The 25,348-nt window shown below is 36.5% G+C and overlaps 1 protein-coding gene across 8 annotated transcripts; it reads left to right on the plus strand.

The window, feature by feature from the left end:
• The first annotated feature begins 813 nt into the window (after positions 1-813).
• ppip5k1b (diphosphoinositol pentakisphosphate kinase 1b) lies at positions 814-24,541 on the plus strand. Of its 8 annotated transcripts, none has more exons than XM_083559947.1 (30): positions 814-1,080; positions 1,538-1,733; positions 1,833-1,923; positions 2,011-2,096; positions 2,718-2,872; positions 2,981-3,082; positions 3,178-3,339; positions 3,438-3,559; positions 3,718-3,819; positions 4,431-4,517; positions 4,606-4,681; positions 5,572-5,681; positions 7,298-7,321; positions 8,464-8,549; positions 8,675-8,800; positions 10,018-10,059; positions 10,498-10,619; positions 10,699-10,881; positions 10,982-11,123; positions 11,529-11,752; positions 11,845-11,972; positions 12,575-12,698; positions 12,800-12,907; positions 12,995-13,111; positions 13,217-13,354; positions 14,136-14,235; positions 15,386-15,514; positions 17,401-17,463; positions 22,128-22,265; positions 22,477-24,541. In XM_083559947.1, exons 1-30 carry the CDS (start codon positions 928-930, stop codon positions 22,569-22,571), a joined length of 3,531 nt encoding a protein of 1,176 aa, XP_083416073.1. In that variant the 5' UTR covers positions 814-927; the 3' UTR covers positions 22,572-24,541. The 8 variants fall into 8 exon arrangements, 7 of the variants coding, with proteins under 7 accessions (XP_083416073.1, XP_083416074.1, XP_083416075.1 ...); XM_083559948.1 differs by having other exon boundaries at positions 12,584-12,698; XM_083559949.1 differs by lacking the exons at positions 7,298-7,321; positions 10,018-10,059 and having other exon boundaries at positions 12,584-12,698.
• Positions 24,542-25,348: the final 807 nt, after the last annotated feature.

The following is a 25,348-nucleotide window of genomic DNA, read 5'->3' on the forward strand; positions in this document are numbered from 1 at the left end:
AGGTTTATTTACACTTAAATTTGTTAGTGCTGCTGGACACTAGCTCACTTAGAACAGCTAGTGCTCAGGTTAATATTGCCTGTTAACACTTCTACAGGGTGATAAGTTATGTTTGGGAATCAGATACATATAAATCATTTGATCTCTTTTACTTCCCTCCCACAGTTTGTTTCATGAGGGGGTTTGAGTTATTTCTAGGCCGGGTGTAACACTTGCTCACATACTCGTATACTCACACAGTCTGCCCACACAGAGTTAATGTTCTATAGCTTAGGGCATAAAGGCACAAAAACTGAGTGGCCTGTTACAATTCTAACGAATATTCAAGCACAGTCAAAGGTTGAGTTTAAATGAAAATTTCATTTTAAGAAAACAAAACCTTTTTTATCGTTTTTTTTTTTCGCTAATAGTTTTTTCTGTTTTTTGGTATTGATTCAAGCTAGTGTTTACATAATAACATGTACTATCTATATGGATGTTGAAACATGATACCATGCACAGTGAAGTGTCAGTGCATACCTTAGATTGTATGTGATGCCTTTTCCAATGTCGTCAGCACACTGGTGAACACAGCACATGACTACAGAAAGAAGCCAGGTTGTGCTCAGAGACTTGCTGTTTAAACTGCTTTGTTGTGTACAAGCTAGATGTCACTTTGACTCACTTTTGAATTTTATTTATTGCAGAATGACACTTTGCACACTGTCTGCAATCTACTTAAGTCTTTTTGAGCACTGAACAAGAAAGATTCGGCTATGGATAGAGATGAAACAACCAGTGCAGAACATTTTTGATATCGCATGCTGAGAAGAAACTGTTTCCCTTTTGTACCCTGAAGATTTGGACTACACATCTCATTCCTGAAGGTGATTGCTGGCGCATGATGGTACAATGGAGCTTGTATTGTTTGACTGACACGTAGATGGCATGTCAAAGTTGGAAATACAGGAGGACGAGGTCTGTTGCGAGATTCCCCGTTTCCTAGTAGGTTTTGAGGACCATGTGCATGGAGAACTGGAAGATAGAATCATGAAGAACGTTACAGAAGCTTATGAAGAAGAGGAGGAAGATGACGATCTGGTAATGACAAATAATTGCTCTTCTTAAGAGGTGGTCAGGGGAAAAATTAAACTTTGGGTATTGGTACACAGTATACTACTAGGGATAACTAGGTGTCAAAAAATAATATACATTTTAGAGAAATTTCTACATATGTGTTACATCGAATAGATAATGTGAAAAAGATCCAGCAAAATGTAGTGATTAGTGTAAAAAATATATCATCTAAATGATTTTACATTGAAACTTAAAAAAAAATATACAGAATTGTAATATATATATATATATATATATATATATATATATAATGTATGTATGTGTGTGTGTATGTGTATATGTATCTATGTATGTGTGTGTGTGTGTGTGTAAGAGAGAGAGAATATTTATATTTTTAACGCACATAATCATAAATAATTTTTTTTTCTGTCTTATATTGTCATATTCTCCATCTTTATATACAACCACTATACTACTAAAGGCTTCAGAGCGTCAGATTGTGGTGGGAATCTGCTCTATGATGAAGAAGTCCAACTCCAAGCCTATGACTCAAATCATGGAGCGCCTTTGCAAGTTCGAGTACATCACTGTGGTCATCTTCTCTGAACAAGTCATACTCAATGAACCAGTAGAAAAGTGGCCTTTGTGCCACTGCCTTATCTCTTTTCACTCCAAAGGTAGTTAGCACATTTCAGTATATAGCAATTATTAATATTACTTAGCTAGTAATAATTTTCCTACTTTAATTCATTGTTGATCTCTTTTTATGTGTGAAGGGTTTCCGCTGGACAAGGCAGTTAGTTATGTCAAATTAAGGACCCCTCTTCTAATTAATGATCTCAACATGCAGTATTTCATTCAGGATAGGTAGGTCTGTCAAAATCTAAAAATTAATGGTGCTTTCTTACATTTTAAAATAACTTTCTAAATTCTGAATATTGCTGGTTTTGTTAGGAGAGAGGTTTATCGCATCCTGAAAGAGGAGGGCATTGATCTGCCACGCTTTGCTGTGTTGAACCGAGACCCTGACAGACCAGAAGGTAAATGCAATGAATGCAAAGTACATAATGAAATCTTCACTGTCCCGCTCTCAAATGCATTTTTGTTTTCTCTTATACATAATCACATGTAACACTATGAATATACATGTGGCTTCCTCAAAGCCTAAAAAGAGCCCAATGCAGGGCTTTTTATATATTCTGACTCATTGTTTGCTTCAAATAGAAAACAAAAGCAAGAGATATGAACTCTGAGTTCTAAAATAATTTTTATGTAGGACCTGAAAAAAAAAACTAAATCAATATAAATTCTGTATAAATACAGAATTGATAACTTTAACATGCTACAATGCTAATTAGACTGATTTACGATTCACTGTAGTAAAATCACTGATAATATTGTTCACTTAGCTAAGGTACTGCTCATGTGCATCTGGAAAATGACTAAACTGTAGCAGAACTTAAATTTTAAGCAGTTTCCAGGTTGGCTATGTGCTATCTTATTGTCACATCATTTTTATTTTAACTCTATTTAACTGTTTGTATAAAGTTTTTCTACTACAGGCCCATTGTGTACTAATATATCAAACCCAGTTCTGTATGCTAGTGTTAACAAAAATCTATAATAATTTAATGTGAGTATATAATGTGTGTATGTGACAGAATGTAGCCTGGTAGAAGGAGAAGACCATGTTGAGGTAAACGGTGAAATGTTTCATAAGCCTTTTGTGGAGAAGCCTGTCTCTGCAGAGGATCACAACGTGTACATATATTATCCAACTTCAGCCGGGGGAGGCAGCCAGCGGCTCTTTAGAAAGGTGCCCCTTCTGTCTATCTATTTTCTTTATGTCAGGAGTATTCAGAATGTATTTGTTACTATTACTTGTTCTCTGTAGAGAGGTATTTTATTGTGTTATATGCTGTAGATTGGGAGCCGCAGCAGTGTTTATTCTCCTGAGAGCACTGTTCGTAAGACTGGATCTTACATTTATGAGGAATTCATGCCAACAGATGGTACAGATGTGAAGGTATGTCTGATTTTATGTATATTTGTTGCTGCATGTGTTACTATATGGAAGGTTAAAAGGTTGTTACAGTGTTTTTGTGTATGGTGGTGTAACAGGTGTACACAGTAGGGCCTGACTATGCCCATGCAGAAGCTCGTAAGTCCCCTGCTCTGGACGGGAAAGTGGAGAGAGACAGCGAGGGGAAGGAGATTCGATACCCAGTCATGCTCACTGCCATGGAGAAACTTGTGGCTCGTAAAGTGTGTATGGCATTCAAGGTATGTTGTTGTTTACAGATGCTATTTCATGTCCACCATTGAAGTTAGGCGTAACACTGAAGTTGAAGTTGAGTGACACTGCTATCTGCTCGCCACAGCAAACCGTATGCGGTTTTGATCTCCTTCGAGCGAATGGCCACTCCTTTGTTTGCGATGTAAATGGATTTAGCTTTGTAAAGAACTCCATGAAATACTATGATGACTGTGCCAAAGTCCTGGGGTAGGTGAGGTTTTTTAATCAGATTTTCTATCTATCTATTGATCTATCGATCAATCAGATCAAACAGATATTACTTTTTAACCATGTTTCATATTACATTTTGTCATGCTTAAACACAATTTTAATCCATTAGTGTCACACCAAAATCTCTCCCACAGGAACATGGTGATGCGAGAACTGGCTCCTCATTTTCACATCCCCTGGTCCATCCCCATGGAAGCTGAGGACATCCCTATAGTCCCTACTACCTCAGGAACCATGTGTGTACCCTTCAGTACATTTATCCATATTATCTTGTGCATTACTTCATTAAACACTTTTGAGTTCTCGAATCTGAAGAATCACTTGATTTATTTTCCTAGCGCTAGAGCAGCACTGACAGTAGTAAATCAAAGGTTTAAATTAATGAACTCATTTTTATATTGTCATTGTTTCTATATGACATGCAATCCACAGGCATTTGTGTAGCCACTGATTTACATAATCAAAAAATAAATATATTACATATTGTCGTTTTAATGGTGACCTTTTATGATTTATTTTTCCAATAATTGTCCTCTTCTGTTTTTGAAATGGCTAGAAATTTTAATTAATGCCGAGCTACAAAAGACCAAGCACAATAAATGCCCCCTTTGTCTACAAAAATGTAATGTAGTTAGCTTTTAGCAATATATTTTCTGCTAAACAGGGCAAGATTCATTCAACCTGAATAATTTTGCTGTATGATAAAAACATGTTTAAAGGATAACAGAAATGTTATCCAAATAGTTCTTTTTCTACGTTGCATTATAGAGCATGTTTTTAACACACATGAACATTTATAAATGCCACACAGTTAAACTGTTATATCCATCCATTTGGTCTCTTGCAGGATGGAGCTTCGTTGTGTGATAGCAGTGATTCGCCATGGAGATCGCACACCAAAACAGAAGATGAAGATGGAAGTTAGAAACTCTTTGTGAGTTCTGTTTGCAGGTCTCACTTCATTTCGGAGCTGTCAGCTATGCTGTTACATACCTACTGTAACATCTTTGCCTTTCTCCCAGGTTCTTTGATCTCTTTGAAAAATATGGCGGTTACAAGACAGGCAAACTCAAACTAAAGAAACCAAAGCAGCTCCAGGTAGGTAAAAAAAGAGTCTGCAACTGTTCTGAATGCAAGATAATCACTGATACTACATGCAAATTGCAAGCTATTTGATTTTTATAGTGACAAAGAGATTTGCTTAAAACCTTTGAAAACCAACCCAAGTAAGCAGAAATACTGTATATATTAATAAAGTACATTCCAATTACTTTATTGTTGAATGAATATTTAATGTTCATCAGATTTATATGTACACATTCTATAAAATGAAACATTGCACAGTGTAATATACCACCTATTGAGTTTACAGTCAAAATACAAGGGAAAATTAATTCACACTGGGACTTTTGAGATTTTAAAATATAAGAACAATTTTAAGGACTGGAAACTGCATTTATTTTTTTATATACTACATTGCTACTTGTATACACGTATCCCAGCATTTAACTATTGCCTGGAAAGATTCATCATAGAAAGATTAGTCATTCACAAGAAACGTCATCACCACATGCTGTTTCATGCACTTACTAACACTGACTTGAACAGCCCTCGTATTTAAGTCAGACAGTGAGCTGTATCCTTCAGATCACCTTGACATGGTCTGTGGATATTTCATTGTGACTATTGTGATCCGTCACAATATGATGTGGTTTGGTGGAGCCTTGCTGCGCCAGGGTCCCTGGTTCAATACTGGGATCAGGTTACTGTGTGTAGTAGGTAGATGGATGGCTATGCTAAAAATTACCCTTCCAAATGAGTACTGGAATGTGTGTGTATGTGTTGGTGTGTGGGTGTGTGTTAGATATCTGGTCCCTTGAACTTTAATGACAATTACTTATGAATTGGAACTGACTTGTGAAAGGGCTATTCTTCATGATCGTATTGTCAAATCCGTAATTGAAATCGTCTTTGATTTGTGTCATTAGGAGGTGCTGGACATTGCCCGTCAGCTGCTAGCTGAATTGGGGCAGCACAACGACTGTGAGATTGAGGAGAAGAAATCCAAACTGGAACAGCTTAAGACTGTCCTGGAGATGTGAGTACACCATAAGTAAACTCTTAAGGCTAAGAGATGAATATTTATAGTGAGTACAAGACCTATCACACGGCACTGAGCTGCTGCACACAATCAGTAAGAGATCCCACTGACTCCCTCCCTGGTCTCTTTTCCGCTGTCTTTTTCTCTCAACTCGGCTACTTTCAACTTATTGCACCACTCTACCTTTGCTATTCTTTTTTTTACATTATGAGCAAATCTTTTTTTTAAATGGAACATTTTAACATTATGTAATTTCCATGTGGCCCTCTGGAGAACTTCATTAATTGTTGGCACTTGTGAATTTTGGCAAACAATCAAAAACAGATTTAGCCAAATTGCTTTTTCTTCCATTGACATGTTCATCTTAAGAATTCACAAATAAATTTTACCCAATTCATGTGGAAATGTTTTTTGTTTTTAATATCAATATGCTATCTCCAGTTTAACAAAGTAAAAACTCTGTCTGCCTTGTCACCCTAGATTTCTTCACACCCTTAATGTCACAGTTTGATTAAGTTGGTGGAAAGCTTTTGTGCCACATTCACAATTAAATGTATAAATTTACCTTAACATATGAACGGTTTTCTCAGGTCACCATACATTTATTTTGCCACTTTAGTTTTTTTGTGTGCACATAATTATTAATTCAAAGAGGTTGCCTATTCTAAGTCAAATCAAGTCAACAAGCTTTTTGTCACAACCATAACGCTGACCAGTAAACCTATTGTATAATGTTATACAGTACAATGTGCAAAATAGAACTATAAACAAGAATGTATTTGTAAGCATAAACACAATGTTGTGCAAAAACAGCAAGAGCAGCAATTGAGAGGTGCAAAACAGCATGTAAACAGTATAATAGGATTATAAAATAAAATGGGTGGTGCTGAAGACATGGATGTGTATGAATTGAAATGAGTATTGAGTGTGTTGAGTTCAGGTTGTAACAGTTCAATAACACACCGTTGAGTGTTTGTGTGTATGAGAGTTTGGTATAGTTCAGTTCTCTACAGTTCCTATAACCTCCATTAAAAAAAAATAAATGCGTTTTTGGTCTTTAAATGGAGAGGCTAATTATTATTTAATATATTTAATCAAATTTATGTAGGTAATACTCTCCATAAATGACATCCTATAAATTACTTGTGTGTATTGCAGCCTAAATGTCAGAGTGATATATTGTGATTACATTAAACTGTCAGACTGTGGCACAGGACCGTATAATGCTCCTCTGTCGAATGAATATTGTAGAAAAAAATAGGCTTAAGTCCAAGGTTAGAATTGTGTTTAACTGAGGCATGTCTTTGTTTCCATGGAGCTTATGCAAATCATGTTCAACTTCTGAATAGTGTTTAAGTCAGTAGCTACGTTTGAGGTCTGGAAAACGGTGTGAGCTTAATTCTATATGCTTAACCTGCTTAAACTCTGAATATGTACCGTTGCAGGCGAAACGACTTCATGCAGTATTTAATATTAAGTTTTGTCAAGTGTCCTTTATGATTTATGAGAAAAAGATCACTGTGCTGTATATCCCCCTGAGCTTTGTTTCTTATTCATTCCTCTCTTTTCTTCTCTTTCCCTCCCTCCATCTCTTCTGCCCACTCTCTCCAAAGGGAATCCAGCCTGAATGATAATCAGTATGCACTCCAGACGTTCATTCATCCTTATGAAGGCCAATGAGTTCATAGTTATTAACCTGTAGCCTTGAATACTTTTTTTTTACGATGAGATAATAAGGGTTATCTGATTTGCTACAATTCCTTCGCAATGAGGGCAATGGGAATCATTTATTCATTTATGACACCTCATATGCATGTCACCTCAGGCATGTCCTAAATAACCGACTCCACTGCTAATGGAACTCAGTCCCTCTTTAATCCTTTATGCTTCTTCATCCCACTTCCAACAACCCACTTGCTATGCATTACATAGGATCTTTGAGTAATTAACACTTTAATGCCAAAGCTGCTTTGTACATTGTTCACGTGTACTTCTGTAACTTTTTAAAGGAAGTGCTTGGTTTGAAGTCAGGAAACTGCAGTTGTGCAGTGAGCAGTTGTTGTAAAATGCTTTTAAGCTTGTTCAATGTCAGTTTGGGGTTTCTTCTTAAACACTGACTCCACCAAGTGTTAAAGCATTTTTGGTTGTTAACATCTGATAATCTAATGTTGGATAATCCGATGTCTATCTCTTTATTTTGAATTCCTTTTGTTGGCATGTGGCTCTTAGTTGTGGTTTAAGTTCAGACTGCCCTGATCAGAACTTTCTTTTACAGAAAAGAGGCAAATAGTGAAGCATTGCTATTTATGTGGTGACCTGAAAAATCAAATGTGGCTGAATTCTGGCACCTACTATGTACTGGAAAACGGATAAAAAAAAAAAATCAGTTTTGAAGATTGACAGAATTGGAAAAGTAAAATGTATAAAATAAAAGAAAATACTTTAGACTGATTTATAGTACAGAATAAGAATATTTTCCAGTGTTTGGGTTTTTCTCAGGCCACCACACCTACTGTGTAGTAATAAAATGCCATCAAATTTGCATATATGCTCCTTATATCCCTTTAAGGCGTAGAGGGCAAAATGACTCTGGCATGACATACAGTACATGGGCCAAAGCCACTTTGAGAAGGTCAACCTGACACATGTTTTTAGAAACCTGACAGCTATTGAGCACCTGCTAGCAAATGATAAGACATGCTGTAGCCTGTGGGTGTTTTGTGTAACAGTATGACAATGGTGTTTGCATTCTGTGTTCTGCCCTGTGCTGTGTTTTAAGGTACGGTCATTTTTCTGGGATAAATCGCAAAGTGCAACTGACCTACCTGCCCAATGGTCAACTGAAAGCATCAAGTGAGGAAGAAGGTGAAAACTTTTTTTATACTAAAGACATGGTTTAAGATGGTTGTTCTGATAAACAGTTGTGTATATAAAATAATTTGTGTATATTTGTGTTTATAATGTTAAACACTTTGTGTATGTGTGTGCAGACTCTCAGAAGGAAGGTCCTTCTCTGCTGTTGGTGCTAAAATGGGGAGGCGAGTTGACTCCAGCTGGTCGTGTGCAGGCTGAGGAGCTGGGGAGAGCTTTTCGCTGCATGTACCCTGGAGGACAAGGTACACACATGCGTATGCATACTCGCACACAAGCACGCATACACACAAAGTAACTAATCAGGAAAACCGATACATTCCTTTATTTTATTATTACTTTTATTATTACTTTATCTGAGACATAAATAAAGTATTCTGTTATCTTTGACATAGTAGCAAAGTACACACTAATTAAACAAAGCAAGGAGAATAATAAAGCATGGCTCTTTGCCAACTCCTATAAATGAAAACGGTCAGTCGAAAAGCAGAACATATTTTGTCAGAAAAATTACTGAAATGGTTATTGGGCTAGACATTGCATGATTATATTATTCTGCCTTTAATATAACTAATACATTCACAGCAAATGGCAGACACCCTTATCCAGAGCGACTTACAACTGAGCAGGGGAGGGTTAAGGGCCTTGCTCAAGGGCCCAGCAGTGGCAGCTTGGTGGTGGTGGGATTTGAACTTGTGACCGTTTGACTCAAAATCCAGTGCCTTAAACACTGAGCTACCTCTACTTCCTAATACTGTCAGTCAGTGTATTCATGTCACATATTTCTGACTGTAAGGGAGTAGTATTGTCTTATTAACATCTGGATTCGATATAGGTTAAAATCTATGCACAACTTATTTTTTAGTAGACGTGATAGTATGAAGCATTATATTCAAAATAAAGTAATAAATGTAACTAGCAAACATTTTGAAACATTAAAATAAAAAAAAAGCTATAAATGTAATTTTAATATATACTTTTTTGGATGGTCACTAAAATGAGCATTAAAAATGATTGAGCATTTGAAGTTGTTGACATTTTCGTGAATTTACATTAAAATTTCCCCTTGCTCTTCTTTTTATTTATTTTAATTTTTTTACATTGTTTGCACCATGGCACAAATAAACAAGTTTTATTTGATGTATATTAATATTTTATATAGCCCTTGAAAAACATTTTCTTTTTTGCTATATTGTTATTCATTTGCATTTGCAATATTGCATTTCCCTCAAAGTTCAGAGGGCATGTCTATAATCTCCTGACGTGCCATGAAGACAGGTTTTTCATTAAAAAAAATTTTTTCCACAGTGTTCATAACATTTGATATTATTGCCGCAAACAGGAACTAACCATGGCCAAACCGTTTCCCATGTTCTTGCTGAGTCATAGTCTGCTGTTAGAAAGAGAGTAACACTGTGTTACTCGCTGATTTGCTTTTCTTTTGCCTTGAATTATAAACTAGATAACAGCAGGTCCATTGGTTGTGAGTCCCCTACTGACTGTGGTAAGATTGGCTTTCAAGTGTGGGAATGATATTGGGCTTTCTGTGCTGCCTCTCTTATTATTATTTAACGCCCGATGTGTTGCCTGTGTTGTGTGCAGAATATTTGTTAATGTAGAATAAGACATGCTCAGAGTTCATGATATTAGTCTGGCTGTATCAAGCTTGTAGCTTCTTAATCATTGTGAAGCACACGTCTGTTGTGTGCCTTGATTGTTCTACCTGTAAAAATAATAAAAATGCTTTTAATCTCATTTATTGTTAAAAAAGGACATGTTTTCACTCATTAATAATTCAAGCTTTGCATGTATTAGTCTTATTTTGCAGATGTAATCAACTTAGCAGCCACAACAAGGAAAACTAAAAAGTCAAAAATTGATTGTGAATGTATTCTATACTCTTTGTTCTTTTGCTACCATACAAGACTATGTCTTCTTACAGGTGACTATGCTGGATTCCCTGGCTGTGGCTTACTGCGTTTACACAGCACTTACCGCCATGATCTCAAGATCTATGCTTCAGACGAGGGCCGGGTACAGATGACTGCTGCTGCTTTTGCAAAGGTACCAGTATGTACTTACTTGTGTGCTTTTGTCCTTCTGTATATATTACCTTCAGTACATATCGAGTGTATGTTTTTAGGGGCTGTTGGCTTTGGAGGGTGAGTTGACCCCTATTCTGGTGCAAATGGTTAAGAGTGCCAACATGAATGGCCTGCTGGACAGCGACAGTGACTCACTCACAGATTGTCAGCAGCGTGTCAAAGCTCGGCTCCATGAGATCATGCAGAAAGAACAAGATTTCTGTGAAGAGGACTACCAAAAAGTACAACATGTTTTTTACCAACCTGTGTCTTTCCCCATTTATATGTGTCGAAAATTTTTAATTTGTGTGTTTGCCTTCCCCGTATTGACACTTGTTCCAGCTTGCCCCAACGGAAAGCCCTTCTCTGGTCAACTCCATGAGAATTATAGAAAATCCTGTCAAAACATGTGACCAGGTTTTTGCTCTCATTCAGAGCCTCACACATCAAATACGAAAATGGCTAGAGGACCCGAAGTCTGCAGGTATGGCTACTTTGTATCCGTTTTTTATTCCTGTAAAAAACACAGAAAGCTAATCAAAATTTTATTTGTAAATCACTTTTAGAAATTGACATTGGCATAAGGCTCTTTAGAATACAAAAACACAGAAATATATAAATTCAGTTTAAAAAATATTTGAATCTTTCAAAACGAACTAAATCCCTAAATTATCTAGTTATCTATTGGACATGAATTTGCCTTGTTATATTCTCTTTATAATAGCACAAATATACAAGAACAAAGAAAATTACTTTGTATATGACTAACATCAGTTCATTTGAATAAAAAGCTTAGTTCTCGTTCTACAGTTTTCGACTTATTTTAAGAAAGTACTGATAAACTGTCTATCTCCTTAAATGCACTGTTCAATTTGTCTAATCTCATCAGATCTGCAGCTGTACCACAGTGAGACTTTGGAGCTCATGCTCCAGCGCTGGTCCAAACTGGAAAGAGATTTCCGCATGAAGAATGGACGTTATGATATAAGCAAAATTCCTGACATCTACGATTGTGTGAAGTATGACACACAGCACAACAGCTCCCTGGGCCTGGAGAACACTCTGGAGCTCTTCCGGCTTTCCCGGGCACTTGCTGACATCATCATTCCTCAGGTAGAGGAGGCAGTTAAAAGATTTTTATTTGTTTGTTTCTTGTATTTTCCTCCTGTATTTTTTCTGATTCCTATATTTGTTTCTTACCTCAGGAGTATGGGATAAATAAAATGGAGAAGCTGGATATTGCTAGTGCCTACTGCCTGCCCCTGGTAAAGAAAATCCAGCTGGACCTGCAGAGGACACACGAGGATGAGGCTGTCAACAAGCTTCATCCACTGTGAGCCTCTGGACCTTATTACCATATAATACAATACACAATACAACTTTTATACAACAATGAAACTATTAATTTCCTTAAGGCAGTGTGATTTTGTGGTTTAGTGGTTACTGCTGCAGAAAGAACTGAAGCAGGCTTGACCTGAGTCTTACCCATGAAGGTTTGATGGAATAAAAGTGGAATTTGTGTTTGTGCAAAAAAACAAAAAAAAAGTATTGCTTGAAATCATCTTTAATATAAGTGAAAACAGCTAATATTTAATCATTTTATTTGTGTAATTATTAAAAGCAAAGATTATTCAACTTTTATACTATTTAATGTTTCTTCTAAAGACATGTATTTCTGCAACTAACAAAAAATAAAAATTAGTTATTTAATAAAAAATAGTATTTGCAACATATTGCAGTTTGTTTTTATAAAGGAAGGAATGAAACGACGACAAATTAAACACTTAAAATAGTTATATTTGTTGTATAATAACCTCCTTATTAGCAATGCCAAATAAAATTATTTAAAATTAATTGGTTTCACTTGCTGCAAAATAATTTTTATTTACTGATGTAAACTTTTGAGTGATCAGATTGTGTTTTTATCTCCTTCTGGTGGTTCAGGTATTCGCGAGGCGTGATGTCTCCGGGTCGGCATGTGCGGACCCGGCTTTATTTCACCAGCGAGAGTCATGTCCATTCTCTTCTCAGCATTTTTAGATACGGAGGCCTTCTTAATGTCAGTATGAGTCAAACAAACACCCACAATGCATATGCATTGATGTTATTCGGGTAACATCCAATTGTAAAATAATTCGTGTTCATGCTGTTGGGTTTTAGGAGGAGAAAGACGAGCAGTGGAAGCAGGCCATGGACTACCTCAGTGCTGTAACTGAGCTCAACTACATGACTCAGATTGTCATTATGCTGTATGAAGACAACAATAAGGTATAATCTTTTCCACTAGTACATAAATTCTGATTGTAAATGCCAGTGTTCCATTTACTATGTGTGTGTTTGTGTGTATGTGGACAGGATCCATCTTCAGAGGAACGTTTTCATGTAGAGCTGCACTTCAGTCCTGGAGTGAAGAGTTGTCGTGATGAGGAGAACGCACCAATGGGCTTTGGGTTCCGCCCTGCCTCTTCCGAGGTGTGTGCATATGTGAATATACGTGCTCTAAAAGTATAACCTAAGAGTATAAAAGCTTTTTGAATAAGTATAGAAGGCTTCAAGGTATGTCTGATGTTAATGCAGAACCAGGAGAAGCAGGAAAACCTGGGCAGTCTGGAGGATTTGTCACAGGATGAACCTGACCGAGCCAATCTTGCTGAACACCTGAATGTTCACAAAAAGTCCCCACTAATTCGTAACCGAAAAGCTGGTTCCATGGAGGTAATTTTCTATAACCAACAGCCTCTAGGCTTGGTGTCCTCACATTCTAACAACTAATGGTTTGCTAATGGTATACTTGCAAACCATAAACAACAAGTATGTGTCTGCTGCTCTATGAAGGACTGCTGGTTCCTTTTTAAAAGTTTGAGCACAGAGTGAATTTAGAGGTCTGGCATGTCAATCATCTGACGCCATGAATTCTTCTGAAAGAGGAAAATTGTCTCACCATTGCTGGGCCAAGTAATCTTATAAACTGTGCTAGATTTGATCCCTGGATATTTGCTGGCACCCATTAGAGCGTTATAATTTTTAAAAAGATTATGCTACACTACTCAGTGACACAGCATGAACAGCAGTTGCCTTCACCATCTTTGAGTAGTAGCATGAAAGGAGGGTAGTCACATTATCAGAGAGATTAGATTAGTGGGAAGGAACTAGGAACTAAAAAATAATAATTATTAGCAATAAAGCATCATAAAGGATGTCAATGCAACATTATATCAACTTGTGATGTATTCCAAAAGGTTTCTGATTTAACATAAAAATCTACATTTGTAGTAGTTAAATATATCTATTAATTTTCTTTTAATGTGGCAATACTCATATTACCAGTCTAAATTAAATACAGTGATAGTAGTTGTATATTATAAAAATGCATATCTCAAAATTTTCAGAAAAAAAGATTGAGATGTAGAATGTACTAAAAAATATGCCTGTCATTGCTAGGTATTATTGCCTGTTTTATCTTTATATGTAGTACGTCTGTGTATTTTGCATGCAGGTCCTCTCAGAGAGCACAACCTCCTCTCGTGGTGCAGGTTATCGCCTATTTCCTTCGTGTTCCCGCCAAGTTCCCTGTGAGGTCAAATCTGGTGGCCTTGGTATGTATCAAGTGTTAGTTTTTTTTTGCAGACCTGCCACATGCCCTTCCATCGGCAGAGTCAGCGTCAGATCACATTTCTCTCACTCGCTCTCTCTGTTCTCTGGATACTAATAAAACATTAGCTTTTTCTGCACACTTACTTATGAGGCCCTTACATGAAGAGGTCAGCTCATACTTGACTTATAGTGTGTCTAAATGTAGCTGCTTGGCAGCACAGAGAGTGCTAGGCTGGCCGTTCCTATTCCTGTCAGGGGGGGAAGAAAGCTGGAGTAAAACAATGCAAACAGTGTCTCTGGTTACAGACCAATTAAAACCTGTATAACTACTATGTTCACAATGTCATGGACAGCTAATAGTGGATGTTTTATATTCCTGAAAAAGAAAGCTGAAAAAGTAATAGAAGTAATACTTCCAGAAATATATAACATTGCGACAGTTAAACATTAAACAAACAAATTAAGGCCAGTGGATATACAGTATAAAGTTCAAAATAGATGTGAACTTTATGTTTAACCATGTCAGTAAAGTTAGGTGTGTACTGCTGCATTTACACTAGATATGACATGTTTAAAACATGGAGACATGCTGTTCTTGTCTAAATATAGTTGTAGATTACATCAAATTCATTAACAATGCTCAAGTTCATTGTACAGGACTTTGTCAGTGACAATGCTTTTGTTGCATCTGGTCCGTCTCTACCACAAGGGCAAAAATAACTTTGACAGCCTCTCTGTGACTAGCAGTTCATGGGAAATATTTGGAATGTCCCAAACTTCATAGTGCTTTGAGTTTCCTTCAGCTTTTCCAGAAACCAGTTAGTTTTCCATTACTCAGTGTTTAAACACACTTATATTTTCCACTGAACAGTTACTATTGTGTGTAAAGATTTTGAGTTTTTGGGTGTTCTCCTGGACACACAGAGGTTTGGTGCAAGACAGAAAAAGCTTATGGCATAATTAATGTACTAGATACTAAACTAACATAATCTAATATAATTGGATGCCTCCAGTGAGCTCATTGCTGGCTATGAAAACCATTAAATCATGAAGAGATGCTGCATGTTCAGTAGTATAAACTAACCATCATCAACCCTTTCCCTTCCTATACCCCTCTCTGTCCACCCCATGGTCTTTCCCACCCCCTCACAGGCTCCCTGTTCACTGGCCTCTTCAGTTCCTCCTTCCGGGGGGTCTCCTCCAGTGCCCCCAACCTTCGAGAGCTGGCTCGAACCCAGCGCAAAAAAGCTACATCCCCTCAGAGGCGAGTCAGTAGAGAGGGTATGTCCTCTGTCCAATTTCGGCTTCTGCCTTCAATAAAGCAAGCTGATCAAAAGAATACACACGGTTCCTTGGCAATATTCCTGATCCGTTTCTATTGGCCTTGGCAGGCCCTGCTTCCCAATCATTTCTGTGCTACTCTATTGTTAAGAAACCCACCTCTCCCACATACAGACTTTGTTTTTGCACAGACTTATCTAAAAGCTGTGCTGGCATTTTGATTTCTGTTTATTTCCAGCTTTGTCCTAAAGCCTTGTCTCTGCTTGAAACTTCTTACTTCAGCTGACATTGACCTCACATCCCTGTTGATTTACTGCTAAATGCTGACACTTAAGCATCAAGCTGGTGCATAGCATTTCAGATTTTAACCAGCACCACAAGTATTTGCATGTGAACATAATGACTGTGTGAATGCGTGTGTAGATGTATGCGTGTGTGTGCATTATAGACCAATATAGGAATAGTTTATTTGCAATCATTTCTCATTCCTATTCTTTATTATTTTATATTTTTGCATGTTTGTATGATAAAAGTTCTACATGTGATCCGGTTTGTATTTGTGCTCTTTTTGAAAGCCTTTTTGTATTTATTTATTTACAGTACAATGATGAACGATGTTTTTGATCACCTCCAGAGGGCACTATTTTGCTTGTTTTGCAATCTTTTCCATTTTTATTTGTTTTTATTTTACTAGAGAGGATTTTAATATATGTGGCAGTAGTGATTCAAAAGCTTCAAATCCATAGACATTTGGCAGTTTATAATGTACACCTACAAGTCACCTAATCGGTCAATTTGACAGTTGAAGATGCAGCTGATTATTTTGAAGTTATGGATCTTATTTAGTGACTCTTAGTCACTCAGTGGCAGTTTAGGGCATCAATAGAGCACCACTGATCACATGGTAGACCTTTTTCCCTTTAAAATGCTAGTATATGCAAAATTTATGTGCAGTAGTTAAACTAACATGTTAGTAATTCTTTTACTGGATCTCCTCTATCAAGCACATTGGCTTTTCTGGCCACTTTATTAAACACCTGTCTTGCTGGTGTATAGACCAAGCTGCTTTGCAAGTGTAAAGTTCAATATTTATCTCCCTCCATGCACAATTTGACCTTTAGCACTTTAGCTGTGATTCTTTTTGGTCTCTTAGTAAGTAATAATTGTGTTTCATTTTTAATTTATTATTGGACATAATATGAATTTAATAAAATGTAAAAAAAAATTATTCACATTTTAATACACTTATATTATGTCTAAAAATAAATTAATATAGGTCTCTCTCTCTCTCTCTCTCTCTCTCTCTCTCTCTCTCTCTCTCTCTCTCTCTCTATATATATATATATATATATATATATATATATATATATATATATATATATATATATATATATATATATATATATGCGCAAGATTGTCTTAAAATGTTGTCATATTTTTATAATTTCGCCAACCTCGATCTACAAATGCACCTGAATCAACTGCTTCATAGGCACGCCCTAGTCTTTTCCGCTTATTATCATCCATATATTAAGAGCCATCTGCATGGTTAATATCTTGGGACTGAATTGACTCCTATTGGAAGCAGATTGCCTCAACCTGTATAAAAGTAATTTTGTCCACAGGGTGTCAGTGTATGATTATGCCTGAGGTCTGCAGTACATTAGACCACAAACATTTTGCCCAAAATAGTGCCTTGTCATGCTGCTCCATGGTACTGAGTTGTGAGGGTACTGTTTATATTAAATGTTTTTTTTGTAACCTTATATGTATTTTGTAAGGCTATATTTTGGATAGAGGGTTTGGGGGTCAGATAATTCGGTTAGCTCTGGTTTATTGCATTTTCCAAATGCAACGGAGTGACGGTGCTTCTTTTATTTCCTCAGAGTTGCTCTCAATGCCGGCTGTAAAGAGGTTTTCTGTGTCATATGCCAGGCATCCAACTAATGGTATGAATGCTGTTTGCAGTCCATGTGTATAGATACATGCATGCCCCCTGGGGGTCATTCAACTAGTTTATAATCTGCTAGTATTTTATACTCATTTTATACTATTTTTTTTTTATTCTTACAATTGTTCTCACCCATTTAATTTAAATTTACCACCCACAGAATCGCATTTTCTGTCCTAATTTATTCCTAAATCATTCATTCCTTCTTTCCTTCTCATTCCTTTTTCCTTTCCTTTTAATGTAAAAGTGCATGTCTTGTACTTGCATTATATCACATGATATTTTTATTTGCTTTTGGCACAACTAAACTTGGTGTCATTCCTGTTATTATTGATCCGTTTGGAAAAATCATTAAACTTTCCATCAATAAGATTCAGAATTAATGATCACTGTTAATTCCAGTTTCCATTTTGGACTAGCTATTGCTATTATATAACAAGATATGGAACAGCAGTTATTCATTGCACATTATAAATAAAGCTGATAATGAAGGCAAGGGTTATTGAACTGTCTTCACAGTTTTTGCTAAGATGCACTGTGACGCTTGGCTATCCTCGTGCATAGTGGCAGACATCCTCAGGCTAAATCACAGCTGATGAAAGAAATCACACAGCAAAACCCTGAAAGACTATTTTGTATCTTGATGACAGATGCATTATGTTAAAAAAAAAAAATTAGGTTTAAACTTGTCATGTTTTCCTATACATATGTTTTATATTATCAGCAGAAAAAGAAGAATTATTGAAGTTTTAATCCTCACACTGTCTGTTTATTTACAACTTTGGAACAAAAGAACATAATTAAAAGTACATCTGTGGTTTTTACTGGCTCTAGCTCTGGAATTTTCTGGATTATTAGCATTGAGGACAAAAGTCAAGATCTAATGTAGGGAGTACAAGAGTGTGTGTAGCCTAGAATGTGAAGCAGTTCAAAAAGATGCAGTGAGTTCACGTGTCTTAGAGGAAGCACATGCTCTCCTTCACTCTCCCCTGTTGGCATCTGTTGTGTGATAAGGGAGCTGCATGGCTAGTGGGTGGAAACTGACCAAAATAGAAGACAATTGGGTAAACAAAACAAAAATAAATAACTAAATAAACATTCATACCTGTCGTATTGTTCAGCCTGTGCCTGTGTCATCTCAGTCATTACCATTTATATTGTTTGGCATTAAAATAATTTGGTTTCTAGTCAGGTCTGGACTAGTAGAGACTGAATGCTGGTAGAATACTGAATCTGGTGCATTCAAAGAGTTTGTGGAAAGAGCTAAAGGCAATATTTCAATCAATTTGATGTGGCAGCTTTATTAAAAAAAAAAAAGAGTGAATCTGCCTAAGGGCAATAAATCTGTCCTGAGCTGTGTGTCAGCTCTGGAGCTATGGCCTAATGCTCTAACATTTCAGTTCAGACATAAGGCATCAGTGTGTTCATACGTGAAAGATTAATTAAAGTTATTCTGTTTACTTATGTTAAAATGCACATGATGTAAGTAGAATTGTATTTTGTTAAATGCTTCCTAATGTTAATTAGCAAATGAAGCCAACATTTTGTTGTGTTACAAATATTTGTTTTGTTTTAATGTACAGTTGAGCTTTTGATTTTGGTGCATGCATGGAAAAGGAGTTAACTGCGACATACTTTTTTGGCATGTATTAAGTAGTCTATACCTTTATACTTTAGTGTTAATTATTTTGTAGATGCTGTGTTAGATTTAAATTGTCTAGTGGTAAAGTTCATTTGCAATATTTTACATGTTGTCTTGTGTTATGTTGCTAGAAACTCAAAGCACTTTTGTACGTCGCTCTGGACAAGGGTGTCTGCTAAATGTCGCAAATGTAAATGTTGATTTAGATGTAAATTTATGGCTTTTGGTAGGTGCCCTTATCCAAAATGAATTACAACTTACTTATTTATACAACTAAGCAGTTGAGGGTTAAGGGCCTTGCTCAAGTGGAAGCTTGGTGAGGCTGGGATGTGAATTCATGACCTTCCAATTAGAAATCCAATGTCTTAATTTGACTGAGCTACCAGTTCCCTGTGTGATTGTTTGAATACGGTGTTATGCCGCAATATGCAGGTCACCCCACCCCCTAATGCAAAAGAGATTTAAAGGCCATATATAAATTGTGCACTGAATTGAACAAGTGACAAGATGAACAGTCCTCTCATCAATGTTAACGCCCCGCTCAGATAAAATCATGGGTTAGGTTGTTTTAATTACAGTATACTGGATTCCTCTTTCATTTTATCTTTGAAGTGGGAATTAGTGGCTGCACTGCTGCAGTGTTTCTACTTTTAGTTTGGAAATGCTCGGCTGTAGATGGTAATTTGTCTCGCTTGCTGACTCACTGAGCTGAAAAGTTGTCAGACAATCGAGAGGTGCTGTGTGCTGTACGACAAGACTTGGCTTTAGAATTAAATTCTCTTGCTTGTAGGGAAATAAGGAGGAAAACCACACTTTTACTTTTCAAAACCTTTTGTCACAATCTAAAATCTTTTTGTGCAGTATGTTACTTTCTCTATAATCCTTTTCCCTCTTTCTGCTTTCCTGTCTCATTCCTCTGTCACTGAATTGCTGAGTTGGTTCTCAGCTGATCCTTTGCTCACTCACCACCTCCTACTCTTCTACTTTTTCTGCTTGTTCACCTGCTGGCTCCCATTCACAGCCCTCTGACTGATTTCTGGGCAGCACTCCACCCATTCCTCCACCCCTTTTTTCTACAGCTCCTTCGTTGTTACTGGTCTCCAAGTCTCAGAAACAGAAGATGATGTTAGCACAAATGCCACACCCAAGGCTCTTTGCAATGAAAACATCCCTGATCTGATTTTGACTGTATCAAAGCGGAACATGAAATCACATATGCTATATGCTATGTTTTGATGTTTACATGGGGCTTACCTAATTATTCCTTACTGTAAAAAATGGATGTATTTTACACATACAGCCAATTTAATTGGTGAAACAATACTAAATCTGGGTACCCCCATTTTCTCTCAGATCTGTCAAACTGTGAAACTTCTTTTGTAATACATCCTCCATAACCTGTCATGTACCATTAGATAACATGCTGTTTAGTGGCACTAGAAATCACAATTAAACGATGTGGTATATTGTGGTTATAAAATGGCATACATTGTCTGCAACAGCATAGAGTGAGTCACCATATTCTGAACATTACCATCTACACATTACAGCCGAAATATAAATTCATTAAACCAGGTGCCGTATATCTTCAACTGTCCTTTTTCAGTTGATTGGATATGCTGCTGTTGTAGCCCAACTGCAAATTAAACGTGATGCTTACTGAGATGCTATTCACCTTGCCATGCTTGTAAAGACTGGACATTTTGAATTGCCGTACCCTTTCAGGCAGCTCTGTCTGGCCATTTTATCATCTGACCTCTCTCAACAACAAGATGTTTTTACACAGATGCTTCAATTGATGATTATTTCTGCACAAAATGTAGAGAATAGTAAAACCAGCCCACTTAGACTTGATTGCATTGTTTGTTTATTCTGATTCTCTTGACCTCTAGTTGAATTGACCTGGCAATGAATCATATAAACTAAGAGAGGGACTTCTTTATTTATTAATATTTTTTATTTGTAAAATATTTGACCCACAAAAATCATTTTTATTGGATATTTAAATAAACAATTCTGTGCATATAGTAAAATTGGATAAATAAAATGGATTAGTCTGTTATATCTGATTTGCAACTTGTGCAAAAAAAAAAGCTTATAGATAATGTGAAAACTCTTTAAATGTACTTGGTTAGGACAGTTTGTTCTCGGAACCATAATTGCTTTTCACCAATCTCTTTGCCTCTCAATCCCTTTCTCCTTCTCATTTAGTATCAGCTTATGTTCTCTTTATTTATTTTCCACTCACCTCACCGTCGTCTGGCACTCTGTGTAAATGAACCGAGAATTCTGCATTCTAATATACTGGATACTCTCATCTGCAATCGATGAGCCATGAAGAGCCAAAAATATTTATATAATTGTCTATAATATATCCATGGTGCTAATTCTTCCACATGCTAGATTGCATTCTAGACAGATTTTTTTAGTGAGTCTTGCTTCTGTGTACTAAAAGTAAGAAATCTTTAAAAAAAAAAAAGTGTGTTTTATTCAGAAACAAGAGCATCACTTCTTCCTTAAAAGCTGCAGCTACTATCTAACAATCCCTGTGGTCTTCTAGTGAGAGCTGAGCAAAATAAAAACAAACAAGATTATGTATAATGATGAAACACTGTGAGGAGTGTTCAGAGTTATAACCCATTCAATTTGGTTAAACTGGTGCATTACTTACTCCAGCAGTTTGTCAGTGTATAGAGCCTGGTTGTTATTCAGTTGTTTTAAGGCTCTCAGTGATTTACGATGTAAGGTGTTCAATTTGAGGTATTATCAGTTTACAAACACAAGCAGATTGATGTAAAAATTCTCAGGTTGCCCATGCTATTATGTAATTTGAGAGCAGATAGATGCAGAGGGTTTTGGTTTGTTGCCACGTAATTAAAGGTTTGATGTTTGGAGCTAGACTTTTGGCAAGCCTGTAATAGTGTAGCTTATGTCCTGTTTTGTAAATGTTTTGCAATAGATATAAAGGATGATCTTTTTTACATCGATTTTTTTGATGTTGTCTATTTTGTGTACTTCAGGATTTGAAGGCTGCTCCTTGGTGCCATCTATATATCCCCTGGAGACCCTGCACAACTCTCTCTCACTAAAACAGGTGGATGAATTCCTCAACAAAGTGTGCGAAAGCCGAAGAGAAACCCTCGCCAAGACCCTAAAGAGTAGGTAGACGCGTTTGCTTCCAGACATGGATATTGTACTTGGCATTTTAAAACCGAAAGCTATACTTTTTTTTTTAAATCATATATATATCCAGTTGTATTGCTTTTTTAAAACTTTAATAATGTGACCTTTAATTTTGAGCTTTTGCTGTAAAAAAAATGTAAAGGACCTAATTTAATTTTGTGCTCTTTGCTCTTTTGTACCCTCCAGCTTTAAGTGGAATGTTTGATTCTCAGATTCAGCCTTCAACAGAGTCTGAGGGTCAGGAGTCAACCATGTCTCCTTTAGCTTCTCCATTACCATAACAGGTAGCCCCGTCACTATAGTGTGAGTATCTGCTCCAATATAGCAGCTTTTCATGACTCCAGGAGAAATCTATCATCCCCATCATGTCACTATCCGGAGTCAGGGGCTGTCCAAAATATGCAGCATTCTTGAGCGTCTGCCACCAAAGAGACAACGACGCCAGTCCTTAAACAGTTACAGGCACTTGACACACCATCGGTTTATCCGTTACACCTAATGCTGGCTCTACTTAACTTTATCCCACCCTCATGTTGAGCTTTAAATGTCAGAATGTCTTGTGTGAGTTTTTTTTTTCATTAATTTTGTTAATCTGATGTATCTAGATTATCTCGAGAATCAACTCTAAACATTTCCCCTCACTGCAAATCTCAGTTGCTTGTTGTATGTGGTGTAGATTTGTTAAGTTTCATTATTCATTTACTATCGGTTTTATGTTTCTGACTCAAACTAGCTACATGCTCTCGGCATAAATGTCCTACAGTATAGCGTTGTTCTTCCTGTCAGTGCATATCGGAGTTTCACTACTTGGGTTTCTTTCTAAGCAAATTTTGTCAGTAAGCAAACATACAAAGAACATATGCTTGATTGCCTTCTGGAGCAAACTTACAAATGTCCTGCAGAGCATCTGGTCACAGGCTTATGCCACTTAAATTACTATTTGCTCTTACACTAGTTCCTGACAGGAATTATTGAGTGTAAAGCATGGTTTTTGTAAGCATGGTTGGTCCTTTATAATATCATTCAAAATGCCATTTCCTGTGAAACAGTCGGGTCTTGGCTGCATTTATGGACCAGACTGTTTATTATAATGTCTGATTTGTAAGTTTATTGGTTGTTAAATCAGTTATTTTCCTATGTCTTTTTGTTCTATATGTGCCTTGGCAATTAATTGTACTTCTATCTGTCAGAAGATGCAAGCACTCAATCCATTTAATGTTTCCAGTTTATGACCTTCAACTCAAATCTTGACTAGTGTAACCTCCAGTCTGTACACTGTGCAGCTGCACTGATTATATTGCTTATTTATTCAGACTTGAGATCAGCTTTATCCTTTGCTTTACATTACACCAGGTGGCTGGTGCTAATCTGAGAGCACCGTTTTGAGGTGTAGCTCCTGCCATATATTGCCATCGAGCCGCCACTTGCTCATCTACTCTATTTTGCACTTATTGTATTTTGTCTAGTTGTCTAGTTATGCAGTTTTCATATTTTGCTGAGCCTCTTCAGCTCCAGGAAATGAGCAAAACACTGAGTCCAGCAATTAGTTGCACTTTTATTCCTCTGTAATCTGCAGCAGAGATATTTAATTATATCTTATTTTCTGAGCAGTGTGAAGATTGTAATTGCCTGTTCTCTCAGCTGATTGCAGTTGTCACGTCTTATAGCCAAGCAATTTCATTGGACATTGTAAAGTCACTTTGTGTCAGGCAATGCCTAAAAGATGCAGGTAGACCAATCAGATCACAGTGGTGTGTTCAGTGGTGACGTCTCCTCGTCCAGGATGCACATACAGCTGAGTCACTGTACCAGTGAACACATGAAATGAATGATGAAAGTAATGATCCTGTAGCCAAATGATCAAGCACATTGTTTTAAATTGATACTTTTTTTTTTTTTTTGCATAAATTGCATTATGTTCTAATAATTTTATAATGAGATTGAGACTTGAATTAAATAGAAATATTTGTATTTGATGATATTTGAAAAAAATGTATTTTGTCAAGCGCAGTGCCTTATTACTATTATAAGTATTACAAAGGTTTTTTTTTTTTTTTTTTTAAATAAACTTCTCAGCCAGTACTGATTTTACCTCTATACCTCTACATACTCTGATAGTGTCCTGCTTAGAATTTTTTATGATCTGCTGTTTTTGGTAAAGTGTAATTTTATTCTAAATCTTATAACAGTTCAGTTCTAAAAATTTCATTTCAAATAGCATTGTCACATTAAAGAAATTTTGGGTACAAAATCTTGCTGGCTTTATTTACATATGCATTAAAGATCATAATGGTTTAATTTACCAATGTATTATAAATGAACAACAAACTGGCAGTCATCATAAAACAATACTGGTCCTTACGACGCTCACCCTTAGAGGGTTAATAACACGTTTATAAATGGTAAGACTAAAGTTTCTCGGTTGTACTCCGGGAGAAATGAGCCCTGTGATGACTCATGCTTTGTCCTTAGTTGTGCTTAGTTACTATGGTGATGGGTCCTGATGTCCATTGACTTCTGTGAGAGCTTTGCTAAAGCAGTGGCTGTGTAGCATTGATGAGAAGCACAGACAAAAAGTGGATTTATTCAGAACAAGTCTCAGCCTGGCTTAAACAGGAAGCCAAATGGTGATGTCATTGCCACTGAGTGTTCCACACAGGCATTCAAGATGTCTGCATTGTCTCCCAAATTAAAAAGAGTGCCCTGGCTTTTCTTTTCAAGGCAATGGCAAGTGAAATCCATCCATAGGCAGTTACTACATTATGCACTGGGTTTATAATCTAGAAGATAGCTATTGTTATTACCTCTTACCAACTATTTTAGAATAGTTTATAGTCATTTGGATTGGACTCTTCTATTGCTGTTCTTTTCTTTAACTGCTGAATGCTTTGATGGATTCTAGTTTGTCTTGTTCAGTAATCACTTAGTATAAAAGCATCTGACAAGAAAATAAATGTAAATAGCATGTAAAAAGTGACACACCAAAACGGTCTTCATTTAATGTGTAAATTATTAATTGACATAGCATAAGAAGTAAGTTGTGTTCTTTTAGCTGCCA

This window comes from Silurus aristotelis, assembly GCF_946808225.1.
Source record: "Silurus aristotelis genome assembly, chromosome: 14".
NCBI classification, from domain to species: Eukaryota; Metazoa; Chordata; class Actinopteri; order Siluriformes; family Siluridae; genus Silurus; species Silurus aristotelis.

Excerpts from the sequence above, each read along its gene's own strand:
- ppip5k1b (XM_083559947.1), top strand. The coding sequence starts at position 928 with ATGTCAAAGTTGGAAATACAGGAGGACGAGGTCTGTTGCGAGATTCCC. Across the intron at positions 3,083-3,177 it reads CAGATGGTACAGATGTGAAG|GTGTACACAGTAGGGCCTGA; the intron begins GTATGTCTGATT and ends GTGGTGTAACAG. Across the intron at positions 3,560-3,717 it reads GACTGTGCCAAAGTCCTGGG|GAACATGGTGATGCGAGAAC; the intron begins GTAGGTGAGGTT and ends TCTCTCCCACAG.